The sequence below is a fragment of the Bombus flavifrons genome, chromosome 4 (genome assembly GCF_040668555.2).
Source record: "Bombus flavifrons isolate JBK064 chromosome 4, iyBomFlav1_principal, whole genome shotgun sequence".
In the NCBI taxonomy this organism is placed as follows: Eukaryota; Metazoa; Arthropoda; class Insecta; order Hymenoptera; family Apidae; genus Bombus; species Bombus flavifrons.
In genome coordinates this window covers 3,697,873-3,711,436 of record NC_138445.1, presented here as the reverse complement: position 1 = coordinate 3,711,436, position 13,564 = coordinate 3,697,873, and the positions used below count along the sequence as shown (strand labels likewise).

The 13,564-nt window shown below is 32.9% G+C and overlaps 1 protein-coding gene across 5 annotated transcripts in view; it reads left to right on the top strand.

The window, feature by feature from the left end:
• LOC138179003 (uncharacterized) overlaps positions 1-13,564 on the top strand; it is a 201,149-nt gene that overhangs the window by 155,244 nt on the left and 32,341 nt on the right. For all 5 annotated transcript variants that reach the window (XM_069111397.1, XM_069111396.1, XM_069111401.1 and 2 more), the window contains exon 4: positions 2,689-2,902. In XM_069111397.1, coding sequence (XP_068967498.1) covers positions 2,689-2,902 — 214 coding nt within the window. The remainder of the gene's footprint in view (positions 1-2,688; positions 2,903-13,564) is intronic.

The following is a 13,564-nucleotide window of genomic DNA, read 5'->3' as shown; positions in this document are numbered from 1 at the left end:
TGTCGTTCTACTGTTTGTACAGTTTGGCTAACTTCGTTTCAAAGGGATTGGCTTTTAGTTTATTTATTTTCCGTATGTAGGCAACTCCTTTTACAGGTTTATTATCAAATATTTTGGAAAAATTTAATTAATTATCGGGTTATAAATTATATCACCAAATTCGTGTTTCGCCTTCGATTATTGTAATAAAGTTTTAATTAATAAGGGAATTTGATATCGCGTTGAATATGCTTCCCTACTTTAGCCACTATATTGCTTTGAACACAAAATAATTATCGCGATTACTCTTGAAATTAACTGAACATTGTTCGCATCACTTTATTGTAACTAAATAATTCATCTGTAATATATCCAATTTGCTTCATTACATTGCTATTCTTCAAAATATTAACTCTAACATGTCCACTCCAACATTGTTAAATCCATATTTATGTGGTTTACTCTTTTAACGTAGAAACAAAATATTCCAACATTCTTATTTTTATTATCTTAGTTTCATTCGGTTTTTAAATTTATTCAATTCATATGCATTATTTCTGCGATAAAATATTCTTGTGAATAGACTTGGATATGCTTTTGTTAAAATTTTGTCGCATGGAAAAATATTCCTGCCGAATCTACAAACAATTTTTTTTTTTTTTTTTTTTGTGGCGTTTTTTTATCAGAGTCGTTGACGCTTTGCACAGATGCCTCCCGTCGAAAACAGACACACCATGTGTCCATATACCAATCAACGGTAATTAAAAAGTCCGTTAGTTCAGATGTCATATATATGTTCATTGTACACGGAATCTACGACCCGAAAAATAAATGTATAATAAATGTTATTACGTCAACAAGCATATAAAATACTGTTGACATTTCCAGCGATTCTCCTGACTCTAAAACTAATGACGCGCTTAATTAAAATATCGGAATTCTCGAAAATCGCACGTGTTTTATCCGTTTCGTAAATGTGACGCAAACCGTTGGTTTTATTGGGTTGGCAACTAAGTGATTGCGGATTTTGTCATTACTACCTAATGACAAAATCCCAATAATAAATAGAAAAGGTCAGCGTGACCATACTCGGAACAAAGTTAGGCAAAGTCGAAATACAACATCTAAAAAGCAATTAGTTCGACAATATGTCATTTTATTTGTTATAATTATATGACAAGTATTTTATTATTTATTTGAATAAATGTGACCCGAAATAATTTCTGATTCTGTCGACTGTATCAGAAACACAAATGTCATTGTGAAGGTAATTGAGGTGAGGAGAATTTTCACACCGAATGCTGTGATATTATAAAACACAATTCTGTGAATTCAAACTTGTTATACGTATTTTAATAATATCTATGTACATATCTACTATACATTGGTATTATGTTAACGTAACTTAATCCAACAAAGATTTACAAGAAGCTCCCTGGTGTAGAACGCGCAGCCTCGAGTCGAGTCTGGACATCAAATCCCATCAAAAGGAATTTTATTTCAACTAGAATTTCAATTAGTACTGAAATGAAATTATTTGTTATTTTATTTAAAATTGCCAATCAAAATGAACATTCGTGTTTAGGAATGATTCATTTCATTTTGCTATGAAAAATGAAAATATGAAATTAGTTTAACACTAGAACTACCGATAGTTAACACGAAGCTATTTCTGCCAAAATAACTGGTCTTTTGAAAAAATACGTAGTAATAGAATATTTTTATATTTACTGATTTATTACTTTCTTACAGAAGAAATTCTATGTTATGTAGTACATTTTTGGTGTTATTAATCCATCCGAGATCCCTAAATGAGGATTGACACATTTATAAAATTGTATAACCAATCATTTTGACTGGTGTGGCATTTCTATTGTTAGCATCTAGCGGTCTAGCGATCGATCCGGAATTTTCCTGATAACTGATATCATCATATCGAATGATACACAATAAAAATTTTAAAAACGTGTGGCAAGTTGTACAAAACGGGGAAACTGGTTAATTGGGGTTCGATAAACAGATTGCAGCACCCTTTTACACCCTTTTGACAAGCACCAGTTGGTATATGTAGCCTTAATATAAAATTATTTTCAGTTTGAATACATAAAAAACAAAATAAAACTCATATTATTCTTTTAGTTATCGTTGCAAAAGTCATTACATCATTGGGGGAAAAATATAACATGAAGTAGGAATTTTAAAATAAAATTGTAAAACCAAACAATTTGACTGGTGTGGTAGATCTACTATTAAGCAACTATTTATTCCAAATCCTTATTCTTCCTTCCTATTTTAACTCTAAAACTTCCAAACCAGTCAAAACGATCGGCATCAGATTTTCGGTTTTTGCGTTCGTATTATGAAAATGTGTAAATGCCTTTGGCAGTGTTATTGTTCGCTCTTATTCACCACAAACAGATGTCCGTATATAACGTACTTATTTTCATCGTATTCGATATTAATTAACTGTATGAAATGAACATTTGCTTCGGAGGTAGATGCTCGCCAACACAATTTTATCAATATGTATCTTACAGATTAATTGATCAAGTGTTCCTAAATAAACGCTCGAAGCGTACATCTCGTATGCCAAAGCGCTACACTAAATGGAGCAGCCGCCCAGACGCTCTAAATCCTGTGCAATGCTAATGCATACAGTGAAATTGCTATCACCTGCATAGTACGATCGATCAACGTATTTGTTCACAGGCTTGTCGGGCAACGATGTTAGCGGTTGGTCGAAAATCCCCTGCCTGAAGGGACGCTCCTCCAGCAAAGGTGGAAACGCATCTTCCGGTGCACATGGCGGTCCGCCACAATGTCCACATTCTGTGTTAAGCAGCACTCGTAGTTCAGTCAGCAGTTCGCCATTGAGCCCATGCCCAACACCTATGCCATTTTTGGTCACCTCGGGCTCGGTTAGGTGAGTTTCAATCTGCCCTATTTATTCACCATTTATTTACTTATTTAATCCTCGCAAAAGATTATATTATTCTACCACTTACAGAACAATTTTTATGAAATTCTTTGACTTTGACGTGCGATAGCTCTGAAGGAGGATTAGTAAAAAAAAAAAAAGCGTTATAAATGCGTGAAAAACGAAGACACAGAGCAAAAATTAATTATTCGTCTTTTCATTTCATTGGCGTTTTACCATTTGATTTAACACACAAGGAACACGTTACGTCACGAAGATCAGCGTCACATTCACTTCATCTTATTAATGGACCTTGCTTACTTTATTATCTGTTAATAGACTGTAGATTTTTAGTAAATTTGAAGATGCAAAAATCCATAAATTGCATATGACGTACAAAAACATGTAAAATATTCAAAGTAGGGTACACTTTATAGGTTTCAGCGGACGAAACAAATTCTTGTGTAGGTTCTGTTACTTTAGTTTCGTTCATAAAAATAGAAAATTGTCTAAAAATCCATAGTCTAGTTATCAGTGACTAGATTATAATACGCAATCACATTAATAATAAATTATAACACAACAATAATAATAATAATACACAGGTAAAATAGGGAAGCATAATATACATCTCGCTTGCTTTATGTTAGTTTCACATGAAGTAAAAGATTCTAATACTCTGTGTTCGAATATCTAACACTACACGACGTTTCTTCTGCAACTAATTACATTATCTACTGAATTATTCGTTAGCTTGAACTTGTAAATTCGATTACGTGCATTAAAATGTTTGCTGCAAGTGGAATAAAGATATCAGCAGACTCTTTTAATCACCCGCTAATTTGGATCATAATGTCAGTAGTGCGCAACAGGCGCGTCATTCTTTTGTTCTGTTCGAGTCATGCTTCAGGGCTTGGAGTAACGTTTGAACGAATTCCGACCGAATTATTAGCGTACCGTGTCTAATGATTCCCTCGGGGATCTACCAGTTGCTTTGGATAAACATATTACGAGACGTTTGAATTATTTCATGTGTAGCTGGAAACTAAACGTTTTTGAAAGTTGAGAGAAGCCGTGAAGATCTTTCGGTTCTTTTTATGAGTCTTATTTTCTTCAGTCATTTTTCCTGCTTACAAATTAGCGTTCAATTATTATACTAACGTGAGAATTTTGTTTTTAAAAATAATCCACCTGAGAGATATTTTGTTAGCAGAACAGAGCTCTAAGACTTGAAGCTTTGTTCTTTGTTTAATAAAATGTGGACTCCATCGCGACACTCCATTCTTGGCAATGAAATGTTTTTTCTACCACAGTATTCATATGCATCTCGTAGAGGATTTTGTTATTATAAGTTGATTTTATTGTAAATTTGTCACGAGAATCTTGACGAATTTTTATCGATATCAGCTTTGCAATAATATTTCTGTTATTATATGTTATCTAACATTAATTATAATCCACCTGAAAATGTTACTAAAAATATCTTTTTAGCAAAACATTAAGCAGACTTCAAATTTTGTTTTTTATTTAAACACAGACTCCATTGCGACACCCCATTGTTGACGATGAAATGTTTTTTCTATAATAATATTCACATACATCTCGTAAAGGATTGTGCTATTATAACTTAATTTTACGGTAAATTAGTTACGAAAATTTTAAAGAACTTTTGTCAATTTTTCCTTAGTAACTTTGAAATAATATTTCTGTTATACATATTGTTTAATATTAGTTAAAGAGGATGAAATTATTTCTCAAGTATATCAATTTCTTTTAATAACTGTTTGTAGATTAAAAAGAATTGATTATTGCTTTAATTTTAATTTTTCAAACTTAGCACGTAATTAGAATTCTCATATATTTCTGATTTGTATAATCAAATTTGTGCCATTTGTTTTCTTTCTGTCTTATTTTCCAACTATTATTCTGATCTTACATTCGAGGACTTCAATCGCGTCTCTTAACTTCAAATTTCGTAACTGCTTCCCGCTAAATCATCCCATAAACATCAACAACAACGATTGTATTCCTATTACAAAATAACATGAAATGTTACATTCATCATTGTTAATATTTAAAACAACTCCCGCTGGTATCGTCACGTACATAATAAAATCTTTTCGTAATAAAACGCAGATTCAGATCTTGTTGTTTGTATCAAAGCGTGTCTTAGAATTATAATTGGGATATGTATAATGCATCGACATATGCAATAAAGCATACGGACACCATTACAGTTCAGAAATAATTAATTTTTCAACGTCGAAACAAAGGATATTCTATAGAATGAAAACTTGATAAATAAGTAGGTTTGCAGAAGGAATATACGAGAGCATGATAAAATTCGTATCAGTAGAAGCATGATTAATTTCTGGCTCAATAATCATACTCAAGTTGTTTAACTGCATACAATATAAAACGACTTTGCATTTTCCATAAATGTCACAATTCTTAAGCCATTATTTTTACAAGCAGAAATCTCATAATTAAATACAAATATTAATAATTTATATTCGCCGTAACATTTAATTCTACTTTCGTTAGTGTTTAATACTTAACTTCGCGATTTAATATCGATGAAATAAATACTTACGTTTACTTCATTATTGAGTACAAGGTAAGGCGAGACTAAGACAATATTAAACAGTAAATGAAAGTGAAATTAATTGTAGCATTTAATTAAAAGAATTAATCGTAACATTTAATGTAAAAAATTAATTGTAACATTTAATCTTACTTTCTTTTAGTGTTTAATACTTAACTTCGCGATTTAATATCGATGAAATAAATACTTACGTTTACTTCATTATCGAATGCAAGATAAGGCGAGACTAAGAAAATATTAAACAGTAAATGAAAGTGAAATTAATTGTAGCATTTAATTAAAAGAATTAATCGTAACATTTAATGTAAAAAATTAATTGTAACATTTAATCTTACTTTCTTTTAGTGTTTAATACTTAACTTTGCGATTTAATATTGATGAAATAAATACTTACGTTTACTTCATCATCGAATGCAAGGTAAGGCGAGACTAAGAAAATATTAAACAGTAAATGAAAGTACAATTAATTGTAGCATTTAATTAAAAGAATTAATCGTAACATTTAATGTAAAAAATTAATTGTAACATTTAATCTTACTTTCTTTTAGTGTTTAATACTTAACTTCGCGATTTAATATCGATGAAATAAATACTTACGTTTACTTCATTATTGAGTACAAGGTAAGGCGAGACTAAGAAAATATTAAACAGTAAATGAAAGTAAAATTAATTGTAGCATTTAATTAAAAGAATTAATCGTAACATTTAATGTAAAAAATTAATTGTAACATTTAATCTTACTTTCTTTTAGTGTTTAATACTTAACTTCGCGATTTAATATCGATGAAATAAATACTTACGTTTACTTCATTATTGAGTACAAGGTAAGGCGAGACTAAGAAAATATTAAACAGTAAATGAAAGTAAAATTAATTGTAGCATTTAATTAAAAGAATTAATCGTAACATTTAATCCTACTTTCTTTTAATGTTTAATACTTAACTTTGCGATTTAACTCTTTGCACTCCTATGTCGAGTGTGATTCGACATCAGTTTTTATCTCAGGAGCTCCTTTATCGATTCCAACTCGACATTCTTTCTGTCTCACCTTTTCTTGTAAAACATGCGAAAGAAAACCAGGATTGAATCCTGGAAATTATTTCAAGATATATCATACATTTAAAAATTACAAAATACAACAATACTGTGAATAAAGCTGGTATTTAAGTGAATTTGTTTCTTCCTTTATTTATTTAAATTGTCTTAGTTTTTAGTTAAAGTAAATTTCAAATAAAACACTTAAAGGCGTTGGGAGCTACTGGTAACGAAATTGAAATAAAATTCGGAGCGCAATGGGTTAATATCGATAAAAGAAATACTTACGTTTATTTCATTATCGAATACAAGGCAAGGCGAGACTAAGAAAATATTAAACAGTAAATGAAAGTGAAATTAATTGTAAAATTTAATTAAAGGAATTAATCGTAACATTTAATTCTACTTTCGTTTAGTGTTTAATACTTAACTTCGCGATGAAAGAAATACTTACGTTTACTTTATTATCGAATGCAAGGTAAGGCGAAACTAAGAAAATATTAAACAAGTAAATGAAAGCGAAATTAATTGTAAAATTTAATTAAAAGAATTAATCATAACATTTAATTAAAAAAATTAATCCTGACGTTTAATTTTACTTCCATTTACTGTTTAATATTTATCTTTGTGATTTAATATTGATAAAAGAAATGCGTATGTTTGCTTCATTATTGAATTCAAAGTAAGAAAATATTTATTTTCGTACAAGGAAAACAGCAAAACGCAAGCTTTTATAACCTTAACTGCTTCTGATCGAGGATTATATTCACACAATAAGCATTACCCTATCTCGCGCACATAGGTGCCAGACTGCATAAACACGCACAAATTGTTTTCTTTTTCACGATGAACCTCATTAGACGTATTTCACATGATGCTTAAATCTATTTTAATGGCATTTCTGGCACACAGTGTCATTTATGACGCCGTATTCAACAATTTGAGTCTCCAAGTGTTTGATTGTCATATTGTCGCCTTCGAAGAGCTTGTAATATATTTAATATGCCGTTTAGTAAGCAAATGGATAATCTTACTCGTTGGCGTATATTTGTCTAAGTAAAGTACAAATAAGGTGGAAATTATTTCATACTTTTTGGCGCACCCCGAAGTCGATAATTTTTCTTTTAGTAAGAAATGTTCCATTGACGTTGCACGCTCCTCACTTTGTTCTTGAATTTTTTTTGGTTGTGCAAAATTTTTTTGGGTCGGATATGACCAGCTTGGTTTCGAATTTACATTTGGAAAGAAAACACGCACGCGTAACGGTGATCGAAACGGATATTCCGAATTTTTAGCTTTCACCGACCGAGATAAAGTGTTAAGCAAATTTCTCCTGCGAACTCATATTAATTTGTTAATTTATCAATAAGAGGCTGTTCGTATCTAGAGCGAGCTCCTGCACGCCTTAAAAATTACTGAAAATCGAATATGAAGAAATTATGAGACCAGAGACTTGTAATTTATTTTTATTTACTTCGTTATTCTAAAGAAACGTATTAGACAACTTGTACAAAATAATTGTATTATTAATTGCAAATAATTGTAACTAATTGTAAACGCAAAAGTTGTTACTTCCTTTCCTCTCTCTCAAAGTGAATATTATCGAATTAGTTTTCTTATCTGCTTCAACGAAAAGAAAGTACAAGGAGATGTTTATTGAACGTGTTTACCGAGTTAAAGTATAAATGTATCAAAATTTTAACTTCGTAAATACTTTGACTTGCTTTCAAATAAAATTCTTACTTTCCACAGTCTAAAAACGCAGCTGTAGGGGAAGAACTGTTGCAGATATCGTTAAAGTAATAAACAGATCTCTATTTTACATGTCTTAGACATGTAAATGATTGGAATATAATTAGACATGTACATGATTGGAATATAATTTGAAAACTACAAGTAGAAACGCAACACTTCAATCCTGGTCTTCATTTCTCTTTCCATTTCATCGAATATTGTTGCAGACGTGTAATTCGATTAATGTCTTAGACATGTGAGTGATTGAAACATAATTAGATATGTACATGGTTGGAACATAATTTGAAAACTACAAGTAGAAACGCAACACTTGTTTCCTGGTTTCCATTTCTCTTTCCATTTCATCGACTATTATTGCAGACGTGTAACTCGACGCATATACAAATCGTAAGTAACATTTCTGTGCATCTGCAAAGGTGTTTTTTAAATACAAAATTTCTGTTTTCTATACAATATCATAGGGAAATTTTAGTCGAAGCTCGATAACTTGAAAATCTCTAGAAATGGAAATAAAACTCGCTTTAACTCGAATTACTTTCCACGTGTCCAGATGTGTTATTTTACCCGTATGATTTGAATTTAGAATATCCAGACCTCTAAAAATCGAACTTGCATCGAGTCTCTACAACTCGAAATGTGCCTATAACTATGTCGTGCGTCACAAGATATCGTCACCTTTCTTCCAACTGTTAGTGTTAGGTTGTCCGAAAAGTTTCTTTCGTTTCATAAGGTGATAATAGATGAATAACAATTTCTCTTTTATATTATTTTATCGAACTAGGTATGATCCATTTCGTTCTATTTCTATTATTATATTCGTACGTAATTCGATAAATTAATATAAACCAAAAGCATTGTGCGTCTATTATTTCCTTATCAAACGAAAGAAACTTTTCGGACAACCTAATATCTGGAATAACGTAAAACAACACAAACTGTGTTCTACTTCTACGCCCTTCGACCACGTGTATACTCACGCAAGATAATGAGTTTTCGTCAATCGGCAGCGTAATTGCGCGCGTAACTTTATGCACATCGAATGAAACAAGTTCCAAGAGAAAACTTAAAATACTAAACGCTTGCCTGTTATTGAAACGGTGAACGTAATTGTGCCTTCGAACGAAGCTTCTGCGTGTCGAATTTTCGTTCGTTAAACAATAAAAATTTCTCTAACTAGCTGTTTCCGTGAGGTTCCAGTTACCGAGAGTCGACTGTACATGTATCGCTTACTATATTCATAAGTCATGAGACGCTTAGGGTAAACATAAATGGATGTTAGATTTTCGGTTTGGTTCGGGGCGAGGGTAACACGCGCACGGAGAGCTCTGTGGAAGAAGTGAAGTGTGAAGGGAAAAAGGAGAAGGAAGCACAAAGTGACACGAAGAAGGGAAAATATAGGGTGAACATACGAGGAGAAAGTGAAAGAAAAGCGAAAAGAAGTCATGAACGAGAGAGAAATACAAATTAGAAAAACTAGAGGAGAAGAGGTTAGAAAGTCAGAAGCGCGGCAAACAGAGTAAGGTAGGGAAATGACAGATGGCGTCAAACAGAGGAAGACCAAGGGACGCGGCTAAAGCGGGAGATAAAGCAAATTTCAAAAACATAAATGGATGTTAGTTAATTGCAAAATGAAGTTGATATTTAATACTCGCACGTACCGTAGGAATATCTGAGTTACGCTCTGATTAAAAAATATTGTAATATCGTGATATAATATATTTACAAGGAATGGATGATACAGATGTTGATTTGACAGAAAAGACGATTGTAGTTTAACCTGAACTATTCACACCAAACATACAGAAAACAGCACAATTAAATAATTAGATAACGACTCGACTTTTTACAAAATGCCCTCAACACTCTCTCGGTAACGCCACTCGCCAAACTCTGTTTGTTGATTTCCCTTTTTTCCCGTCCCTTGGCAACCGCTCGTGGGCAAGATCACGTAGGCCTACTCTTTCCAAAACTACGCGATGGAAAACAAACGCCTCGGCTCTCGCGACATTTCACGCGGTTCACCCGCCAACTCCCAGGCCTCTCACTCACGATACTACAATATTATAATCAACAATGTGCAAAGGTAATTTCATCGAAGCTTATGTTTAAAACTAGCGAGTATCTTGCAACTTACGAGTGGCAACGTAGGTTTAACTCTTTCGCTTCGAGTGCTGCTTATAGGCGACACCAGTGCCGGCGCAAGGCAGATTCAGCGCGGAACCCGGCCCCGTGTTTTGAGAGGCCCCGCGGTATCATCGGTACCGATCATCGATAAACCTAGAGAGATTTTTATCTCTGGCTATTCTGTCAATAAAAAGTGAAGTAGCAAATTCAATCGATTCTGACAATGTTACCAAGATTTGGCGTCGAAAAAAGCGAGAAGAATTATTTAATATTATTATTGGATCGTATTATTATTTAATATTCATCTTATAAAAAATATATAATATGTAACAGTATTTGTAAATAAATAATTTCTCGTTGTAAAATTTAAATGCAGGATTTGAATGTGTATTCAGAGCCCGCAAAATTTTTGAACCCGGCCCCGCAAAAATTCACGCCGCCCCTGGGCGTCACCCACGAAATGACCTGTGGATACGAGCGCCGCATATAGGCGGCAACCACGCAACGACTCCTGAGTCCGGCACCCCATATATCCGACATCCAAATGATGTATATACAAGTGCTATCTGTAGTCAACAATATATTTTTTCGTTATCGGCAGAATATTTTCTGTTGATTTTACTGGCATATTGGATTAATCACTTCTTAAAGTTACTCATTGTCGAAACAACATCAAAACGTTTCACGCAATATATTTCAAACATCCAAACGATCGTATACTGTTTCATGCTAAAAAATCTATTAAATCCATTGACAGTGAAACGGTATTTCATATACGGTTCTTACAAGAATTATTATTATTTAACACTTTACTGACTGCTAGCAGTTCAACAGCATACGCACGTCCAACCGGCAGCTCAGGCGCAGATTCTCCCTGGCGCCGGCTCTGTTTCGGTTTAGACTCTCCAATACCATTCTTTTTGTTCATCGTGAACGGTACGTTTTTCAAACTGGTATAAAACTGTGGGAGCTTACAAAGCAACGCAACTGACGCAACTGAGCAAAGTACCTTAGTACTAAATAACAAATTACTGCTCAAATAATGAAAAAGATTGTCGGCGACAAAAAACCGATTAATAGGCTATCGGTCGGTAATCATTGGCGACAAAAAACCGATTAATCGGCTATCGGTCGGTGAAGTGTTAAGATTTAGGAAAACGTATATACAACCACGCACACTGTGCGTATTTCTGGCGTGCGTTTCCGTTCAGTGACGGTACTTCGGCGGACTGCACTGCCAAAGCGAAAGGGTAGATACCGCAATAGGATTGTAAATGTTCTCTTCTTAACCTTTGCGGACAGCATGATTTTACAATGAGATTACGAGCGAACTTGTATCAATTAAATTTGAATCTTGATGTTTTCTTTCAAAGCACAGTGCCTGTTAGCGTTTCGTCTATATTTGATAGAAATGCGAATCGGAATAGCCTCTTGTAAAGGTCGTGTCTGCTAAAAATAAGCCTCCTCTCTCATTTATACTTCATACGGGGTTATATTCAGCAATCGAACAGAGACATAGCAGCCGTAGAAAGTATACTGACACGTTACAATATCGCGTGTTTCAATTTGAACTCAGACACAAGCAATGTACTGACTTCGTTCAAACGTTTTCATTTATTTATTATCGTTGTTTGTTTTATTATTTAACGTCGCATCACCTGCCATAGTTACCGGCAGCTATGTACTTTCTCTGTTTAAAATAACGCGCATATTTATGCCGAACACTCTAGTACTCTAAAACAGTGATTATACGATTGTAAATTCCGGACACGTAATTAAAAATAAACGTTAGATTCGGTTAATCGAACGTCTCTTCTTAGTCTTGTAGTTTAAGGGGGTGTCCTGAATTAGAATGTTCTAAAACAGCGTCTTTTTGTGATTTTTTTTGGTTATTGAATTTTGATGTATGTTTTTATATATATTTTACGAATACAAAAATTTTTTTTAAAGTAAAAAAGAAAATTATAACATATTTCTAAGCCTATTTCATGGGCTGCAGTTTTCAATCGTCGTGAAAGATCCATCTCGTAATTCTTGACCGAAACGAAAAACCAAAAAAGGATTAAATTATTATATATTTTTCTTCTCGATGAACTAAAAAAGTTCGTCAAAAAGTTTAAGTAATTGTCATAGCACCTTAAAGTTTATTTTTTCTTTCTATAAAACACATTTTTTCTTTAAACCCGCCAAAATTTTTAATTTCACACTATTTTCTGCCTTTCTTTTAGTTCATCGAGTTCGTTAAATATATATAAAACTATACCTCAAAACTCATTAACTTCATTTCTTTCTTTCCCTTCTAAAAAAAAATCACAAAAAGACGCTGTTTTAGAACATTGTAATTCAGAACACCGCCTTAAATTGTCAGCAAGTTTGCGTATTTGTATAAGTAACAAAAGCATGCATATACCGCAATTCAATGACTAAAATATAGCTGCTTGTACGCATGAAAATATATCACACATGTGCATCTGAATGTAGCATAATAAATAATTGATACAGTTAGTTTCACTTTCAACTTCACACCTTTATATTCTCCGTTTAAAACGTTATCTCTCATCACAGAGTTATTTGAGACAATATGCTTTCAATGATCGTCATTCCATTATGGAAGTTGCAATATGAAAGTCGGGAAACGAAAGTTGGGCCAAAAATACCGCTTTACAGACTACTGAGTTGCATTGATCCGGAAATAATTTAATCCGATGATAATTCCGAAAACTATTCAACTAAAGATGATCGTGTACCAATTATGAAATTGTATGTCTATCATTAGAATGACAAGCTTACTCCTTTCTTTTTCTTTTTTTTTTTCTTCTTTATTTTCACGTTGGTGCATGGTCTAAATTAAACATTTACATTCGTACCTTGTAACACGAAAGACCCTTGGCCATTTACACATTTTATTAAACCTCTGGCGATTTTTGTTTGTAAAATGTCTATTTTTCTCTTTGCCTCGCTTCTCTTTTTGCGGTAATAGCATACAGTGACCTGACGTCAGGCCAATATCGTCTCCATAGCCCAACACAGCTTGACATTGCACGTACACCGCTTGTGGATATATATAACGTGCATAGTTTCTGCATGGCTAAAGGCCATTTGCGTATAAAGCCAATTATTACCATTCGTAAATAATTGCTGAGAAATCG